The sequence below is a fragment of the Nothobranchius furzeri genome, chromosome 9 (assembly GCF_043380555.1).
Source record: "Nothobranchius furzeri strain GRZ-AD chromosome 9, NfurGRZ-RIMD1, whole genome shotgun sequence".
Lineage (NCBI taxonomy): Eukaryota > Metazoa > Chordata > Actinopteri > Cyprinodontiformes > Nothobranchiidae > Nothobranchius > Nothobranchius furzeri.
In genome coordinates, this window is record NC_091749.1 from 2,335,937 (window position 1) to 2,355,514 (window position 19,578).

Here is a 19,578-nt window from a genome sequence, read left to right on the forward strand (position 1 = left end):
CTCTCCAAGAATTATTAACAACATGTTGATCACGGTGATCTCTGAGAGCTGAATCATACAAATGTCTGTATTTACGAACCTCTGCCGTACTAGTTCTTGCCAGTCCGCCATGTTTTTCCGCGTCCGACCGTCCGCGTGGTTAGAAATTTTCCGAGGTGCGTGTTGCGGAAATCTTGGGCCGTGCGGAGACGCGGTGGAGGGGCGTGGTTGTTAAAATGACGCAAAATGACGCAGCTTTTCCGCGCGGAGCCGTGCGGACCTCGCGGACGCGTCAAGCATAAACCAACCTTTAGGGTCTACGTAGGGGGCGGGTGTATTACGTGAACGGACCCATCTGATTGGCCGCATATCAGAAGGGCTACATTTGATTGGTCAAATAATACTTCCACGTAAAAAACAGAGCTGGTTTACAAAAAGCTGATGTATGACACGGATGGAAATGTTTGAACCAAACATTTATCGCCGTTTTTGGCGTGCTTTGCGATGGGCCTATCGACGATAATTTTTCGATATATTGTGCAGCCCTAGTTGGAAGTGTTCCTGATGCTATATGTGTGTTCTCCCCATCAGCCCCCTGGTCCAGTTCAACCTCCTACACTCTAAGTTCCACCTGTGTTCTGTGCCGACTCGGGCCCTGCTGCTGTCAGCATACATCAAGTTCATTAACTTGTTCCCAGAGGTGAAAGGCACCATCCAGGATGTGCTGCGCTCTGACAGCCAGCTGCGTAATGCAGATGTGGAGCTTCAGCAGAGAGCTGTGGAGTACCTGAGGCTCAGCTATATCGCCAGCACCGACATACTGGTTAGTCAACTGTGTCACTAAAACCATTTTTACTGAACAGTGCTGTCAATTTGCCGCTGCGCCGTGGCGGCATGAGGGACCCTTAGGTTGTTGATAAGTGGTCAGACCGTTGCGTTAATGTGGCGCAATCGTGTCCTTTTTCTAAAGGATTAGGCGATGGTGGCATAAAGGGGGTATGGGGGTGGTCCCCGCGCTGCTACGGACTTCCGTTTATCTTGGAAATAACTTGTTTTTTATTGTGATCGAAGTAAAATCGTCCCCATTAGGTCCTGTGCACACTCTGGTGATCTGAGCTCCAGCTCCAACAGCGAGACACTTATGGAGCACTGCGGCACTCCAGTTTGTCATCTCCGCTGATTTTGTTCATGAAGGAAAACTTTTTGCCCGTGTTTACTTTCATTTTCAGTAGAATTACTGGCTGGAGCTTGGCATTAACTCCCCACGTCATCATGACACCTCCCTCTGTTGCGCCATGACACATTAGCCATTTGTGAGACAGACCATTTGTCAGAGTCCAAGCCCCCAGGCCGGGCTCTCCCAGCTGACCGGCTTCTGTCTCGGACCACATTACCCAGCATGCCCCCCGCGGGGATTTCCTCCACGTTGCACCTGCGTCATCCATGTCTATATATGGAAGACGCCACACCGGCTCTTCACTCAGTCATCGTTCCACCGTGTTCCATGATCAGAGTATTCAGAAGCTAATACAGCTTAACCTCCACCTGTCTAACTCAGACCTCATCCTTCCGTCAGCCTTTCCAGCACCGCTTGCAGCCAGCAGTCCCTAATAAAGCTCGTACTCCCGAAACCAGTCTTCGAGTCTGACAACATTTCTGCAATATTACTACCAAGCGAGGTGTAATGAATGCCGCGAAATTTGCACGACGCCAAATTGTATTGTGTTGACTAATTCTATTAAACCCCTTTAACACCAGAGAGACCATAAGCTCAAACAGCTGCTGCAGTCTGAAGCACCTCACACCTCCAGTTAAGCCCTTTTCACAAGACACACCATGCCGGCGTAATATTACCACAACGTTGTGTTTTATAAATGCGCCATGCCGGTTGTTTTTCCTATTCATTTATTTATTTATTTATTTATTTATTTATTTATTTATTTATTTATTTGGCAATGCTGGAAAGTAGGGCTGAATGATTTAGGAAATGATTGGGTCATTGGGTCAAATAATTGACGTCATCAAACCAGACACGAACAGAGTAAAGCAGAGGAGAAATGTTAGTAAGTTCAGTGAATTTTGCATCCTTCATTCAGGAGGAAAGAACCACCACCATTTTTGTTATGTGGTAAGTGGCAGCTACGCTAAGGCAGAGTAGATTCTGTGGTGGTGTCATATATATATATATATATATATATATATATATATATATATATATATATATATATATATATATATATATATATATATATATATATATATATATATTGATTGCAAACAAGATTTGTTTATTTGTACATTTGTAATTTCTTTACTTAAAAAAGGTGAGAGTTACAAGAAGATCAGCAAAGCTTTGCATATCCGTCAGAACGTTGTAGCGAAAGTGATCCAAACATTTAAGAAAGATCGTACAGTGTTCTTGATTGACACGCAGTAAACATAACAAAATACCAATAAAGTAATAAATATTATATATATACATACATAGTTATATATGTCGTATATATGCATCTTAAACAATAACAACACTAAGAAAATAAGAAAAAAACAGAAAAACAACAAAAATCTGCAAATGTGATGCAATCTAATATGGCTGCTACCTGATGACATCACAATATGCAAATTATGTGAGTGAATTTGTTCCTATCACAAAATTTGGCTCATACTGAAGATATTTCTAATTTACTATATTTTTCTATCTCTAACCAGATTTAAGCTACAAGCTCTTTAAATAGTGATAAAATTTCATATTTTACTAAAAAAAACTATGGCGCCTAAAGAGTTAAACATAAGTAAACATTCAGCCAGACTTATTTTACAACCCAGACATCACAATTTTCTAAGACACTTAATTACATAATTACATAACATCTAAGCTCATATTTCATCATTGCTCATTCAGTGTCTCAGTTGATATCACCTTAACTCATTTATAATGATTTGTTCTGCATCACCATAGAAATATAGCAAGAAATAGATGTTTTATATAAACTATATTTTTGCCTCTGTGTCAAATTATTATACAGTGGTGTTCCCTGGCATACCTAAATTACCTAGTTTCATCATCAATCAATATTAAAGGATCCATATTTTAATGGAATATTACATTTTACTGAATACCTTTATATTGCATTGACATATTATTAAAAGTAACCACTTACAAAACAGAAATGCTTAGGTGTAACGGTATCTTTGACATTCGCAATAAAGGACAGTGTGATAAATATTGTGACAGGGTATTATTGTCAGATATTGTCTATTTTAATATTCAAGAGAAACTGAAATATAACCAAGTACAATTTCAGTGGTCATTTCTCATTAAGCTGAAATGGGTGTTATTTGGTATGACAGGAGTTAACCTATTGGCCCTTATCCTGGAGCGCCAACCAAAGGATTACTCATGACAACACGAGTCTGATGTGAAATAAGTATCGGCAAAGGTCCTTACGGGAAATGCTATTTTCTGGTTAATGACCAGACTACAAAATAAATTAGGGAATTTCCAGCCATATGCCATGGTTTAGATCAAAGATTCTTCATGGATGTTTCTCAGTATGTGTACTCGTATGAACTTGTGAACATCATCAAGGCTGACTCAAGTAGTGCTCTAATTCTACGGACATATCATGGCAAGTTTGCTCAAAGTTCCTGGATGTGCATCAATGCATCCTTCTGCGGACTCGGGACAGCAAAGTATCCCATAATGCATTGCCTCACAAACTGTTATACTCTGAATGGCAGAAAGCACTCATAACTCAAAAATACAAAGAAATATAATGTTGTCCGTTATCGTAAATAATTGTGTGTAACCTGTAAAATGTGCTGTGTGTATTATTTTCAGACTATTCGCAATCCCTCGAAATGCTAATTAGCTAATTCACTATCAAAATAAAATCTGCTTTGGTTTAAACATCAATGTTTTGATGAAAAAAAAACGTCTCTTCATTTAACAAGGAATGATGGTATTTTATCAATTTTGGTGAAACGTGGACCAAATATCACTGATGCGTCTGCAGCCTCTCAGAGTTCCTGCTGCTCTAAACAATGAAAGAATATTTTAATTTTCTGTTCCTCACTTCTGATTACCTTCAATGGTGTCTGTTTGTTGCAACCAGCAGGTACAAAACTAGCTTGTTTTTATTTGACTATTTTTCTGTCCTGTCTGTTTATTATCTTCCTGCATCTCCTCTCAATCCTAAAGAGAAACTGCTACCTGGGTTCATATATATTCACCTCATGAGTAACCTTTGAACTGCAGTTCTAAAAGATCTACCGACCGCAAATATAGCGGAGTGCGTGCTCCACGCTGACCGCAGCGGTGAGGTAAAGTCACCGGAGGACGAAACAGGTGATGCACTCCGCTCCACAGCGGCGAAACGCATCAGCCACAAATAAAAGACAGAAAGCATGAAAGGTTATGAGCCGACATCAACGATCGCGTGTTAAGTTTGTTTTCGAGGTGGCGACACATTGATAATGTTACTGTGGCCGCGCTCAGAACGCGTCTGTCTGGAGCGCCAACGATCAGAGCTCTGCGCCTCTCCGCTCTAAATAATCCCTAGAGAGTCCTCATAGATGATGGAAGTAGAACCAGGATCGTTTTTGGGCTCCCCCTGGGTGTGTTGAGGGCTCCCAGGGGAGCCTGTCACCCTTTCAGGTGATCCGGGCTCCCTTTAGCTCGTCTGTAATTCGGACCCTGCTTATAGCACAAGTTGGTCGCTTGAGTTGCCTAGCAGACAGCTCCCGGATCTGGCAAGATCCGGCTCAAATTAAGCCCTGGTTGTAAGGTGTCAAACTGTGGAAAACTGTGGTGTGTGTGTGTGTGTGTGGGGGGGGGGGGGGCTGTATATGACCAGATCAGCTCCAAAACATAAAACCTATTAACAATAAAACTACTGTGTTTTGTTCGTATGCAGCACAAGCTAAGACCTCCAAACGTTAATTAAACTCAAACCAGATGAAGTTATGAAGACCGTTTGTGTCTCCAGGCAACTGTTTTAGAGGAAATGCCTCCTTTCCCCGAAAGAGAATCTTCAATCCTGGCCAAGCTCAAGAAAAAGAAGGGTTCTAGTAAACTTCCAGACTTGGATGATTCACGACGAAACGTCAACGGCAGCGCCGAACACACTGACGACACAGAGGCTTCAAGCAAGGTGAGCCAGAACAAAAGCACAGCTTTATCTGTTCCTGTCGACTTCCTGTGGGTTTTTATCTGAGCAGAACTCTGTTCGTGTATTCGTTATTTTTATTTCTTCCTGTCTTCACCTCTCTCTGGTTCTTTTCCTCTGTTTCTCTCTCCGTCAGACTTCTCCATCACTATCGGAGGACCTTTTTCCAACAGACAGACCCCACCCTCCCTCCTCTTTTCCCAGCATCCTCTTTGCTAGTACAGGGGTATAACCGTTTAGACAATAAAGTATTATTATACCTTCAGAAGCCGCTGCTTGGTAAAGCTTTAAAGGATTACTAGTAAAAGTGGAAACAAGATACTTTTCTAAAAACCTTTTATCAGCTAGCTTCTGAGTGTTTTGACATGGATGATTCAGCAGCTCCAGCCAGCACCGGCCGTAACCCCACAGCTGATATCTAGGCTGGTGAAGGTTTGGAAATATGTACGTGTGAATGATGATGTCCCCCCTCCCCTCCCAGGGTCCTGCTCATAGTTTCACTGAGACACTGAACCTAAACTCCACTTCCTCATCAAGATCCAGCCTGCTAGTAGATGTATTTTCTGACATCTCTACGTCTGCATCCACAGAAGTTTCAGAAGAACATTTTTCCAGGTGGGACTGTTCTCAGCGCGTGTTCGTGATTGAAAGGGTGGGCTGCAGGAGTAACAAACAACATCATTTTCCCTGTCTTCTTCAGGTTTGTGTGTAAGAGCAACGGAGTGATCTATGAGAACCAGCTTCTGCAGATTGGACTCAAATCGGAGTACCGTCAGAACCTTGGTGAGCCACTCTCCTGAACCATTACTCCATAGTTTTTTACATCCATCCATCCATTCTCTTCTGCTTATCCGGGGCCGGGTCGCAGGATCAATGCCCTAAGCAGAGAGGCCCAGACTTCCCTCTCCCCAGCCACTTGGGCCAGCTTCTCAGAGGGAATCCAAAGGCATTCCCTGGCCAAGAGACACCGTTCCTAGCCTGGCCTGCCGGACTCCTCCTCTAACCCCAAAATTCAACTACCTCCGCTGCGCTCCGGCACGAACTCCACTACTGTAGTAGTTCCACTACTGTGGCCGTGCTGCGGCAGTGCGCCGCCCGCCGTTCCGCCATCTGGCAAAAATAGGATTGATTCTATTTTTGCCGGACGCCGGAGCACCTCCACAGTAAATGGACAGAAATCACAATCGCCCAACAGGAAAGGGAGCAAGCACAACTTCCGTTATTTCACAATAAATCGATAAACAAAAGGCGTTTTTTGTTTCATATGCACAGGTTTAACAACTTTTAACAACTATCGATGGCGGCTGAACTTTAAATGCACTAAAATAAGCCATAAATACAGTTTCTACTATCAAAGTAGTCGCCCTATGTTGATCCAAACACTGCTGATCTCTCAACACAAATGATGGCAGATTAAACAGTTCATTTCGATGCTTCTCCCACACAACGGGTGTTTGGATCTAACTTCTGCGTTTATTGCTCGGACTGTATCGCAATATCTCGAAAATCCCGCGCATGCCTGTTTGCGCACCTCAGGTCTCCGCACCGGAGCGGAGCCGTTGTAGAGCGGGTACAGTATAATTTGAGTTCGGAAGCGAGCGGCAGCGGAAAGCGGGGAGGAGCGGAGATGGTGGAATTTTGGGGTAATTCTGCACAGAGAAAGGGTCTGGGAACCCTCCTATTTAAATGACCCCACCCCTTGAGAATTCTGACCGAGCCAATCAGCGCTGAGTAGCGTACGTTACACACATTGACATATATACTGGACATATATATACTTGACATATATTCATTTCCATAGGCTCCAATAAAACGTTTTTGAGGCCAAATGGGAGGTGGCCACCACCGCCATTTTGACCGTGTCACAGGTTCCGTCAAGCCCAGACAATTCCACAAAAGGGAAGAGAGGAGGAGCTGAGGGTGGGGCTGTAAGGCTGGGATCAACTGACGACACCCGGAGGAACTAGCTACAAGCTAACCTGAAGCTAACCCGAAGCTAACGCGGAGGTGGGAGCTAAGCTAACGGAGGTAGCAACCTAGCTACAACCGGAGTTAACTGTGCACAACACCAGAGCTTCTGAGTCAGAGATACGCCGGGCTGACCGCTGGGTAAAACCGGGTGGAACACAGAGGTCTCAGAGAGCTCCACAAGCCGGCAGCCCGCACAGCAGACAAGCGCCGCTGCGATCTTAGATGCTCAGAGCTGTCGCTGGGGAGAACCGGGTGGAAAGGTTTTCATCCCAGACCTCCACAAGCCGGCAGCCCGCACAGCAGACAGAAGCCGCGATCAGACAGAGATGCGCCGAGCTGCAGGGAGGGGAGAACCGGGTGGAAAACATTGGTTTCCCGAGAGCTCCACAAGCCGATAGTCAGAACCCAGCTCCACCATCATGTTACATGTTAAAATCTAAGCTCAGCTCGGCAGTGACCTAAAATACATAAATATAATTGTACTCACCGAATAAAATGAAGTGGAGACTCCTTGGACGCTCTATTAGTGCAATTAATGCCACAGCAAGTCATTTTGTCCAACAATTGCACAAAAATATCCAAAAAAGAAAATACACACACACACACACACAGAGACTCAAAATCCCGGAACAGTTTCCAGGCCAGACTGAGGCTCTACTGAGGCCTTTCTCCGGAGCTAGCTCTGTGGTCACGTGGGTCTGATGCTCATTAATTATACAGAATTTTAGGCTTTTAATACACTTAATAATAATAATAATAATAATAATAATAATAATAATAATAATAATAATGCATTGAATTTATATAGCGCTTTTCTAGACACCCAAAGACGCTTTCACACACTCTCACATTCACACACTGCTAGTGATGGTAAGCTACTTGTAGCCACAGCCGCCCTGGGGAGGTCTGACAGAGGCGAGGCTGCCATTTGGCGCCGTCGGCCCCTCTGACCACCACTAACACAGGCAAGTTGGGTGAAGTGTCTTGCCCAAGGACACAACAGTAGGATACCCCTGGCGGGAGCTGGAATTGAACCCATGACCGTCCGATCATGAGGCAACCCGCTCTACCACCTGAGCTACTGCTGCCCCACACAGAACTTAAACAGACGAGTGAGGAAACATTCACCCCCCTCTGAGTTGTCATGAGTGTAAACTAGATCATTTAAACCTAGAACATGTTCTGGTACCAGGCTGTAAACATGTTTATTTCTGCTGTGAAATTGGTATTTTTAACATGGGAGTCAATGAGGATTTGCTCGCTTCTGACACCAGCCCCTAGTGGATGAGGGTGGAACTGCAATTTTTGGTACTTCCGGGTTTGGCCCAATTTTAGAGCCGCATTGTGGGGGCTTGGTTACACACCACAACGCTGAGTTTGTCATAAACATGGCGACTGAAGTGGATATTGCTGCGGCTCTTTCCTCTGTTCTAAATGACTTGGACGCGTCTTTTAAACCACAACAAGTAGAAGCGCTAAACACATTTCTTCAAAAAAAACAACAACAAAAAAATAAACAATGTTTGCGCCGTTGCCAGACGCCTTTTTTTTTTTTACTACAGCTAAAAAACTACAGCGTAGCACAGTACAGTCGGCATTTCCGTCTTTTTTCTGATTGTTTATTTTTGAGCTGCCTAGTCCCGCCCCTCATGCCTCTCTGCCTGTGAGTTACCAGACTCTCTCTGTGCAGAATTAGACAGAGGACGAGTCTGGCAGGCCAGGCTATACAGTCCCTCCAGCGTGTCCTGGGTCTTCCGTTGGGTCTACTCCCAGATGTGGAGCATGTGCTCAGAAAACCTCACCAGGGAGCCGTCCAGGAGGTATCCTAACTAGATGCCCGAGCCACCTCGACTGGCTCCTCACATGTGGAGGAGCAGCGGGTCTACTCCGAGCCCCTCCCAGATGACTGAACTTCTAACCCTGTCTCTAAGGGAGAGCCCAGCTACCCTGCGGAGAAAAGTCATTTTTGGCTGCTTATATCCACAATCTCAATCATTCAGTCACCGCCAGTGCTGGACTGACCATAGGGCATAGCGGGCAACTGCCCGCTGGGCCGACCCTTTCATCTTTTATGGGCCGGTGTCTGTTTTTTTTTTTTTTTTTTTTTTTTTTTTTTTTCCTGGCCTCTAGTTGTTGCGGACAACTTGTCCGCGCCGCCCCACGCGACGCCTCGTAAAAGTTGGTGGATTGGCCAATTGGTAATAATACACTGGGCTGGACCAATAGCCAGAGGTCTGATGCACCCGCTAGTTGTTTGTGAATCTCAGTAAACAGACAGACGAGCTTTACAAAATGGAGAACAAAAAACGGAAAGGAGGAGCGGAGAAAATTCGACTAAAAAAGAAACTGGCCCTTCAGGCTGATGCTGGCACATGTGTTAAAATCTCACAGTTGTTTGGTAGTGAAGGTTCAAGTAAAATCAATTTAGGAAGTGATGGAGCCTCAGCCCAGCGACAGGTTGGAGAAGAAAAGAGGGAGGAGGAGGAGAAACCCGAGCCGGTGTTGTGCCATAAATTGACTCGCTGCCAAAAAATGATTAGCCACCGCGGGATCGCGCACGGTTAGGTAATTGCATTTCTAGACAAAATTCCCCAGGATTTCGCCCTAAAACTCAGTATATCTAGCAATATGGACATTCAGAAAGCAAAGATAACCTCTTCCGGTACTTAAACAGATGTTTATCGCGGATATTAGTGTGGCAGTGTTTGTGGCAGCCTGCGCGGGAGCACGAGGACGTGCTTGTGGAAAGAGGGAGGAAGATGTGGCAGTGTGAGCATCCACAATGTCCCGATTGATCATGCGCCCTGGCTACTGGGCCAAGGAGATGTCCCTTTGGCTGACTGGTTAGAGCGTATGACTCTCACCCGGGAGTCTGGGGATCGAATCCCGCCCGGGCACTCCTTTCTGCACCTTGCCACCAGTGGCGGTTCAACATCGAATTACTCCCCGGGCGAGGCCCCCTTTGAGCGCCCCCCCCCCAACTGCCCTCCCCACCACCACACCACCCCACCTGCACGAACACACACGTTTTCCATAAACAGGCATGTTTTATTAGAACGACTATTGAACATTCATTTTTCTAAGTTGCACATATTTACATTAATTACTATGAAGTTGTCAGAATGTAAAGCAATACACATTATATACTGTATCAAAATATATAGAATCAAATATACAAAAACAAACAATAACTAAATATTAAGAATATATGAACATAATATATAATAAATATTCTAAATAGCAAAAATATTTCACACATAACAAACTAAAGATAATCACTACAGCATTGCACTTAGAACAGAAAACACAAACTAAAATTAAAACCTAACCTTGATGCAACGTCATCAATAATGTCATCATATGAAATCTGCTCCCCTACTGAGTGATTGATACTAATCAGAGCCAGGTTAGTGAGCCGCCCCTGAAACATAGGTGACCTCAGGTATGACTTGATCAAGTTTTGAAAAGCTCCTCTCAGCTTGAGCCACAGTGACTGGCAGAGCAGTCCAAAAGTTGGGGTAGATCTCCAATAGATCTCATGATCCATGATATTTTACAACTGCCTCTGAAATTGTAATTTAAACTGACATAAAAAACTGTAGACTACTAAAAATGCCAACTTTTACAGAACAAATCAGGTAAAATAATCAGTGCAGCCATCTGCAATAAATAAACAGGATAGTTAATGGTGACTGGGGTGTTTTCTTCTGCTTGTACAGTTGTTTTATTTATTATTATGTGAACATGATCAACATGTGTTTGTTGTTGTTCAGGCAGGCCACAGGCTGCAGCGAGCATTTAACAAATCCTAGTTTGAATCAGTAAAAAACGATTCAAGGAATTTATTCGAACCATTTGAATATTCGTTTCAATATTTCAGCCCTATTAGCTCTGTTAGCAATTAGTTGACCGTATTTAACTGTTAAAATCCCAGTTAACTGGTTCAAAAAATGTAAAACATGCATAATGAGAGCTACATACCTCTATCCCCCCCCCCCCCCCCCCCCCCCCCCTGAATGGGGCACCTGGTGGTTTTAGCCTTTTTATGTTCATCTCTTCTGTTTGGCTCCTGACTCAGTAAGTTTCCTTTAGTCAGGACTAAACTATTTGACCACAAAATCGTTTAGTTTTTCCTTTTTTTATTCGGCCATTTCACACAATTCAGAGAAACCTGAAAGAATGATAGGCCTGTGTTTATGATATTATGAATGAAATATGGAAGAACGTTAAGATGTGATTGACTTTAGCCATGTTGATACAGTTGATTCAGCCCCTGCACGCTCATTTCATTTGGGAAAGACGCAGAGGTGAATTCCCCCGCCGCACCCCTCCCCTTCCTGTTCTTCATAGACACACGGTGCACGTGAGCGTTCTCAGTCAGCAGGAGCGCCTGCAGCTGCAGGGGGCGCCAACTTGCTGTTTCCATTCCAGACACTGTCAGATAATAGAAAACCTCGGTGCGGCGCAGATTTCCTTTTTTTTTTTTTTACTCCGCGCTTGTGCGCCCCTTTTGTGTCATGAAAAAATGCCGCCCCGGGCAACTGCCCTGTCTGCCCGTGCCTAAAACCGCTACTGCTTACCACATTAGTTTTTCCAGTTCGGAAGTTGTTTTAAGTGTTGCTATTTATCTTAAACGTTCACAATGAGGATATATTAATCCTTTTTGCAATATTTGCGATTGAAAGATGGTTTGTGCCACAAACTTTGTGGTAAGAACTGGCTTTCTTTATGTTACAGCCTTGATACTAAAAAAATAAATAAACAATGTAAAATGGTACCCTGTATTGAATGTAAACGTTGTATAAATGGAAATAAACAATTCTCCAGCGATTAAATTTTTTCCCCTTCCTTTCTTTAGTCCACTTGACATGGAGCCACAGTTAACTAGTTTGGGGCACATTTTTACTTGAAAAAAAGTATTTAAAATGATCAAGCTTTGGCTTTAATGACACTGTGTAGGTTGCTATCTATTCATTACATTGCTCTATTTAAAAGTAACAAGATAAAAGCTCTTCAGCACATAAAATTAAGATTGTCACTTGCCAAATAGACTACACCCTCCCGTTTACCTATAAGAAATGCCTCAAAATATCTTTAAATTCTTTATTGATGATTTAATTGTAGACAACTAAAATGGCATTTTACTTGCCAAAAAGTGATTGAATCGCTAAGATTTTCATGGAGGCTAAAATTGACCAAATAAGGTGTAACCGGATTACAGGATACAATAAGATAATTAAAAGAAAAAATAAACAAATGGGCCAATAATTAGGTTCGGGGAGAATTGGAGGTTGTTTAAGAATGACTGGAGTCACGGGTATAGCATGAAACGGTTTATATACTAAATTTTAATAATAATGGGAAATATAACACATAAAGATAACACACAAAAACAGATGAAAACAATCGACAATAGTAAAATGGTCGGTATGAGATTTGATCATATGAGTCACAAGTCAGCCGGCGTCAAGTCAAATCCCCACGCTTGGGGTGAAAGTCAGAGTCCGGTGGTGCGATTTTTTCCTACCACACCGTTGAGATTGTTCACAGAAGAGAGCAGTCTGCTCTTCAGTTACTTGAGATGTCCTGGTTCGTTCAGTGGTTAAGGCTCGCCATCTCCCTCGTCAGGAAGAAATCCAGTTCTCGTTCCAAGTGAGTGATCATAGGAGTCGGGATCAAACCCAAGGAAAAAAAAAAAAACCCAGCCTGTAAACAACAGGACTGTTAGCAAGTTGGCATCGACCCTTCTCGTCACATCACAGCATAAAGTCTTACAGACTTAAACAAATGCTTCACTCTATTGGCATAGCCAATCATGTTTGGGTTCACAGTTCAACTAACATAACATCAATTTGATTGTCTATTAAAATAATTCTCAGTAGCTCTGGAAATATAATTACATATGACAACAATTGTTCAGCTCAATAGGCTCAGTTAGATTCTATTACTCTACACTATTCGACAAGAAATACATTCATGACAACAAGGATACATTTAGTTGTGTTTCTATACAGCATTGTGACACCTTGTATATCTGTAACACAATAAATAAATAAATAAATAAATAAATAAATAAATAAATAAATAAATAAATAAATAAATAAATAAAATGTTCTATAACAAAATTCAACAAAATATAAATTCTGGTCCTTTGGTCCACCTTTGTAAAATAATTCCTCCCTAATCAGTTAGCTTTTATTTATTTTTATTTATCTATTTTTTTTATTATTAAATGTTTGGTTAAGGGACGCATTGCTAATTCTATGGCGTTAGCTATAACGCCCCTGAGGACCTTGTACATCTAGGCCGTACCACCATTAACTGGCGGTTTGAGCCGTTAACTCCTGGGAATCCCATATGCCCTACCGCCGTTAACTGGCGGTTTGAGCCGTTAACTCCTATATGCCCTACCACCGTTAACTGGTAGTTTGAGATGTTAACCCCTGGGATCTAACGTCTAGCAGCCCACTGCTGTCACCTCGGTTGCTGTAATTAGCTTTTTGAATTTAATAATTTACTGAATTTAATCTCATTCACTCACCAACGCGCTCCAACGGTTCCCTCCTACAGAGGATTGGTTCACTCTGTCGTCTCCACACAAATCTATAAGAATGGAATTAATTTGATAAGCTATTTAAGTTTCCTTTTTTTTTTTAAGTTGCATCGTTAGCTTTTTCTCTTCTTTTTTCTTTACTCACCGCGTTGGTTCCAAGTTCCTAGCTCTTATTAGAAGGAGTCAAGTCCGCCTCTCCCTCTATCTATGCGGCACCCAAATCAGGGTTCTTCACGGCCTCGACCGTTGTTTTTTTTTCTCTCTCTCTCTCTCTCTAACCGCTCAGTCTTTGCTTTCTGTATCTGCGTGCTGCACAGCCGTTTGTCTCTCCTCTCGCTCAGCTGCGTCGCACGGTTTTATTTCGCGGAGGCGGGACTTATTTCTCTCAGCCAATGAAATTTCAGATTCCCACCTGGACCAATAGTATACAGCTTTCCTCTTCTGTTTCTGTTAGGGATGTTCAAGATTCTTGTTTTAACCGATGTTTAATATTAAACTCGTTATTTTAGTTATTCACCCTTCCAATAATTCATTATGAAATTATCTATTAGTTAATTAGATATCTATTAATTAGTATTGTTAATTTCCTTAATTTATATTTTATATTTTATCTAAATTGAGGATGGATCATATTAGTAAGCCAATTAGTTAATACCTCATTAAGGTTCTAGCTTCTGGGTTACATCCTCCCCCATTAAATATCATGCACGTCCCTGTGCATTGTTTCTACGGGGTACACAACTTCTTGAGTAAGAGAGTCAATAAAAGCTTTATTAAGTCCTTGGAAAAGGGACCTAACTACGGTCACTAGTGGATTGCCCAATTGAGAGTAAGTTAGTCTTTGAGGAGGCTGACTACTTCGTTCAGATCTCCTGACATACATCTCTGGTTGCACAGTATCATGCTCATCCGTTTCGGTTTGATTCTCAACTGAGACAGGACGAAGTGAGCTCTCTGTTTCCGACAGAGCTGATGAGCTATTCTCTAAGACTTTGGTCTTTTCAGATGTATGTGTCTGATCGTGTATGATGGGTTCAAAACTTACATCACGTTGCTGCGACTTTAGGACACCATCCAATTGAGGTAGGTTTGTGTTAGTTTCATCCCCCGTTTCTACGTCAGGTAAGTATACTTCGTTTTTTTTCGTTTTTTCAGGTAAGTATGTTGCTGCTTCTTTCACTCTTTCAGGTAAGAATGTCGCAGTTTCACTCATTCTGTCAGGTAAGAATGTTTCGGTGTTGATGCCTTTGTCAAGTAAGGACAATTCAGCATTTTCATTACCAGCTAAGGTTGGTTCCTTGCGATCCCCTGTGTGTAAGGATAGTGTGTTTTGTTGTTGAATATTATTTACCGGTCCTGAATCTGCTATGAGTTCCCTATTTGGCAAGGTGACCGCTATTTGATAGGATGGTCGGTTTAGCACTTGTGGAAGATCAGAGTAATAAAACTCATCTACCTCTTCGTCAAGTGGCTCATCTGGGTCAGGTTCTAAGGCTGAACTCTGTCTTGTATGAGGTCTGCTAGGTTTCGTAACGCGTTCTGTTTCATTTTCTAATGAAGAGAGAAAACCACAAGGCAGTAGAAGATCTCTGTGGAGTGTTCTGTTGGGTCCTTCTCCGTTCTCTGGTTTTACAGTGTATACTGGCAAGTTTTCCATCTGTTTGAGAACTATATACACTGTTTGCTCCCATTTGTCTGCTAATTTATGCTTTTCTCTTAAGCGAAGATTTCGGACTAAAACACGATCTCCCACACCTAGTGTGGACTCACGAATGTTTCTGTCGAACCGTTCTTTGTTCTTCCTCGCTGTTTTTTGAGAGTTTTTTATGACAATGTCATAACTCTGTTCCAGATGACTCTTCAGTTCTTTAACATACTGAGAATGAGTTATAGAGGGCTTGTTCAAATGCGGTAACCCAAAGGCAATATCTATAGGCAACCGAGGCTGCCTACCGAACATTAGCTCGTAGGGAGAGTATCCCGTCACGTCATTTTTTGTACAATTGTACGAGTGAGTAAGTGGTTTTACAAAATCGCGCCAGTGATGTTTCTCAGTGGCTTGTAAAGTTCCCAACATGCTGAGTAATGTACGATTGTACCGTTCAACGGGGTTGCCACGAGGGTGATAAGGGCTCGTTCTGACTTTACGGATACCAAGTAAAGAACAAAGTTCCTTGATTGTACGTGATTCGAAATCCCGTCCCTGATCACTATGAAGACGCTCAGGAAACCCGTAGTGGACTAAAAAATGTTCCCACAGGTTCTTCGCGACGGTGGTGGCTTTCTGATCTTTGGTTGGGATGGACACTGCATACTTTGTAAAATGGTCTGTAATCACTAAGACATCTTTAGTGTTCTTACTGTCTGGTTCTATGGAGAGAAAATCCATGCAAACTAACTCCATAGGTCTGGTGGTGGTAATACTCACCATTGGAGCAGCTTTGTCAGGGAGGGCCTTCCGACGGATACATCTTTCGCAAGTTTTAACTTTGATTTCGATATCACTAGCCATTCTTGGCCAGTAAAAACGGGACCGAATGAGATCTGTCGTACGTTCAACCCCAAGATGCCCCATATCATCATGTAGGCTTTGCATGACTGTTGAACGTAATGAATCAGGCAAGACTAACTGCAATGATGTCTCTGGTCCTAATTGGCGTCTCCGGTACAGTAAATCATTTTGAAACTCAAACCGTTTCCACTCTCTCAAAAGGTTAAGAACCACCGGGGGTTCTGCAATAGTATCAGTTGGCGGTTTATTGTCAGTCATAAGCAGCTGAATGACTCGGCCAATGGTTGGATCTTTCCTCTGCAAGGAGACAAGGTCAGCATGGTTATACTTGGGCACAGCAAAGAAACTGTCACTATTGTCTTCCAACTGGAATAGGTCTGGAATGGCCGCTGCAGACATGGCAAGTGACTGAACTAAACCACAAGGAGAATCAGTCTCATCCAAGACCATGTGCTTTTGGCATGTTGCCTTCACTGCTTCGGCTTGAAGTTGAAGCTCGACTTCTTTGACAGAGGATAAAAGATGAGATCGGAACTCATCTAGTCGTTGGCATTCCTCAGTGAATTTTGAGTTGTCTTCAGGTTTATCATGCAGCCTCCTAGACAGGCCATCCGCGTCAACGTTCTGTGTACCTGCACGGTATCTGATGTCAAAATTATAGGTGGACAACGCAGCTAGCCAACGATAGCTCGTTGCATCGAGTTTTGCCGTTGTTAAGAGGTAAGTTAACGGATTATTATCAGTAATGACAGTGAATGTGTTCCCATACAAATAGTCATGAAACTTATCTGTTATGGCCCACTTTAAGGCTAGAAACTCCAACTTGTGCGCAGGGTACCTAGTTTCACTAGAGCTTAAACCGCGACTTGCATAAGCGATTACCTGTGTGACACCGTTTTGCACTTGGTATAGCGCTGCACCGAGTCCGGTCGTACTAGCATCTGTGTGTACTAGATATGGGAGTTTTGCGTCAGCGTAGCCAAGAACTGGCGAAGTGGTAAGTTTTTCAATAATAGTTTGAAAGGACTTCTCACAGTCTTGGCTCCAACGATTCCCAAAGGGTTCTTTGGGGTTCAAGTACTTTGATCTACATGGTGGTGTTTTAAAGTTTTTCCGTTTGGGTGGATAACCAGCCGTGAGAGATGTTAGTGGCTTGACAATATTTGAGTAATCTTTAACGAAGCGTCGGTAATAACCGGTAAATCCTAAGAAAGATTGGAGTTCCTTCAAAGTCTGAGGCTTCGGCCATGTTTTGAGTGCTTCCACCTTATCTGGATCGGTTTTTATGCCATCTCGAGATACTATATGTCCAAGATAACGCACAGATGTCTGGAAAAAACGACACTTATCTGGTGATAGCTTGAGTCCGTATTCTCTAAGCCGTTCAAGAACGTGAGAAAGTCTGGTTTCGTGTTCTTCCAAGGAGTTGGAAAAGACGATCAAGTCGTCTAGGAAAACTAACACTTCCTTCAGATTAATGTCCTTCATACACTTTTCCATAACCCGTTGGAAAGTGCTTGGAGCATTTGTTATTCCTTGTGGCATACGGTTAAATTCATAAAACCCAAACGGGCAAACAAAAGCAGTTTTAGGTTTATCCTTTTCACACATCTCTATTTGATAGTAACCTGACTTGAGGTCCATCACAGAAAACCACTGTGATCCAGCGAGAGCAGAAAAGGACTCCTCCAAGTTAGGCAGGGCATATGCGTCGCGAATGGTTTGCAGATTAAGCTTTCTATAGTCTATACATAGACGTACCTCACCATTCTTTTTCCGAACTACCACTATTGGTGAGGCAAATGGAGACTCCGACTCTCTTATTATACCGGTTTCCAAGAGGGCTTCCAAATGTTTTCTCACGGCTTCATAATCATGTGGATGGATCGGCCGAGATTTCTGTTTGAATGGGGTCTCGTCTTTTAAGTTGATGTGATGTCTTATCTGTTGTGTATGACCAAAATCAAGATCGTGGTGCGAAAACACATCGGAGTAAGTGTTAAGTTTGTTGGTGATCCTCCCTTTCCATTCTTCGGACAAGGGCGAAGTACCGAAGTCAAAACTGAGAGGAGGGTTTGAAGGTGAAGTCTGTTGCTGCGAACTACACGCCGCAAGTACTTTCTGATCACTTTTGTCAGGTTCTGGATATGGCATAACACGATCGGCTTTAACTAACTCAGCGATCACACAGTTAGTGGGTAATGTGATGTCATGGTTAGTTTCGTTTCTTAGTACAACAGGTACTTTGTATGGACCATGTGAAGGTAAGGAAATGAGGCAACAGTCTACAATTATACCCCCTGGTAGAGAACCATTGGTGGGTTGTTCAATGAGTGCATAAGGCTCATGCTTGTTTTGGCTGGGTTGCATAAACCCTTCTAGTAACAGTTTTTTATTTGCAGGGAGAACTTCTTGGGTTCTCCCTCGAAGCTTCACCACACCAACTCGTCCATCTTTGCTTTGTTTTTTTCTGACTGCTAAGGCTTTTAGCACGTGTTGGTACCCATAAGAGAGTGCCTTGGAATCAGGTAAGTTATTGGCAGACAATTGCTCATACAAAGGATCGAGTGTGTTTGTGCCAATGAGTAGTGGTGTATCAGAGTTTGAACTTATATCCGGAACCACTAACGCAAGGGTAGGTAACTCAAGTCCAGACTGATCGAGCTCTTTTGGAAATGTGACACTTATCTCTATGTATCCTAAATAAGGAACTGCTTGACCGTTTGCGCCCTCGACTTCTAACAGATTACTGATGGGTTTAATTGAGAGGTCAGGTAAGTGTTCTTGGTAAAAAGAATTGGCAATGGTGGTTACCTGGGACCCTGAATCCAGTAAACAATTACATTCAACACTGTTAACTGAGACTGTAGCTGTGCATCGCCCACCCACTAATCTTTTGGGAAGTTTTGGCACTGAATGAGCATGAACTGGCTTGCAAAAAAGTCTCTCTGTCCTTTCCTTAGAGGGACTTGGTTCTACTTTAGCACCTATCTGTCCCACGATAGGAGCTTCTACCGGTTTAAAGGAGGAGACTGAGCAATTGGCTTTGACATCTCCCACTCGCGCTGCTTCTGTCTAAGAGCAAGTCTTTTAGTTGCAACTAGTGCTGGATTTGGCTCGTTGCTACAGCTAGAAGCTATGTGCCCATCTTCTCCGCACTTAAAACAGTATCCAGGCTTTGGTCTGGGCACCACTGCTGTTATCTGCTGAATCTGTTTGGGCTCATCTGGAATTTTAGTCCCCACACGGGGTTTTGACTCTTTTTGAGTTTTCTTTGCCTTTTTATCTGTGTTGTTAACCTTAAGCTGTGCAATTTGGCTCCTGAGCTCAGCGATTTGTTTGCGTAAGTCATCACAGTTATCATCTATTTCCAGTTCACAAGTGTTTTTACTCTG

The 19,578-nt window shown here is 42.9% G+C and overlaps 1 protein-coding gene across 2 annotated transcripts in view; it reads left to right on the forward strand.

Moving 5' to 3' along the window:
• Positions 1-19,578, forward strand: part of LOC107381936 (AP-2 complex subunit alpha-2) — a 90,957-nt gene that overhangs the window by 58,869 nt on the left and 12,510 nt on the right. Inside the window, exons 13-17 of one of the 2 annotated variants that reach the window (XM_070554598.1) lie at positions 571-802; positions 4,968-5,132; positions 5,284-5,373; positions 5,629-5,762; positions 5,848-5,930. In XM_070554598.1, coding sequence (XP_070410699.1) covers positions 571-802; positions 4,968-5,132; positions 5,284-5,373; positions 5,629-5,762; positions 5,848-5,930 — 704 coding nt within the window. The remainder of the gene's footprint in view (positions 1-570; positions 803-4,967; positions 5,133-5,283; positions 5,374-5,628; positions 5,763-5,847; positions 5,931-19,578) is intronic. The other variant, XM_054732439.2, reaches the window with a different exon arrangement.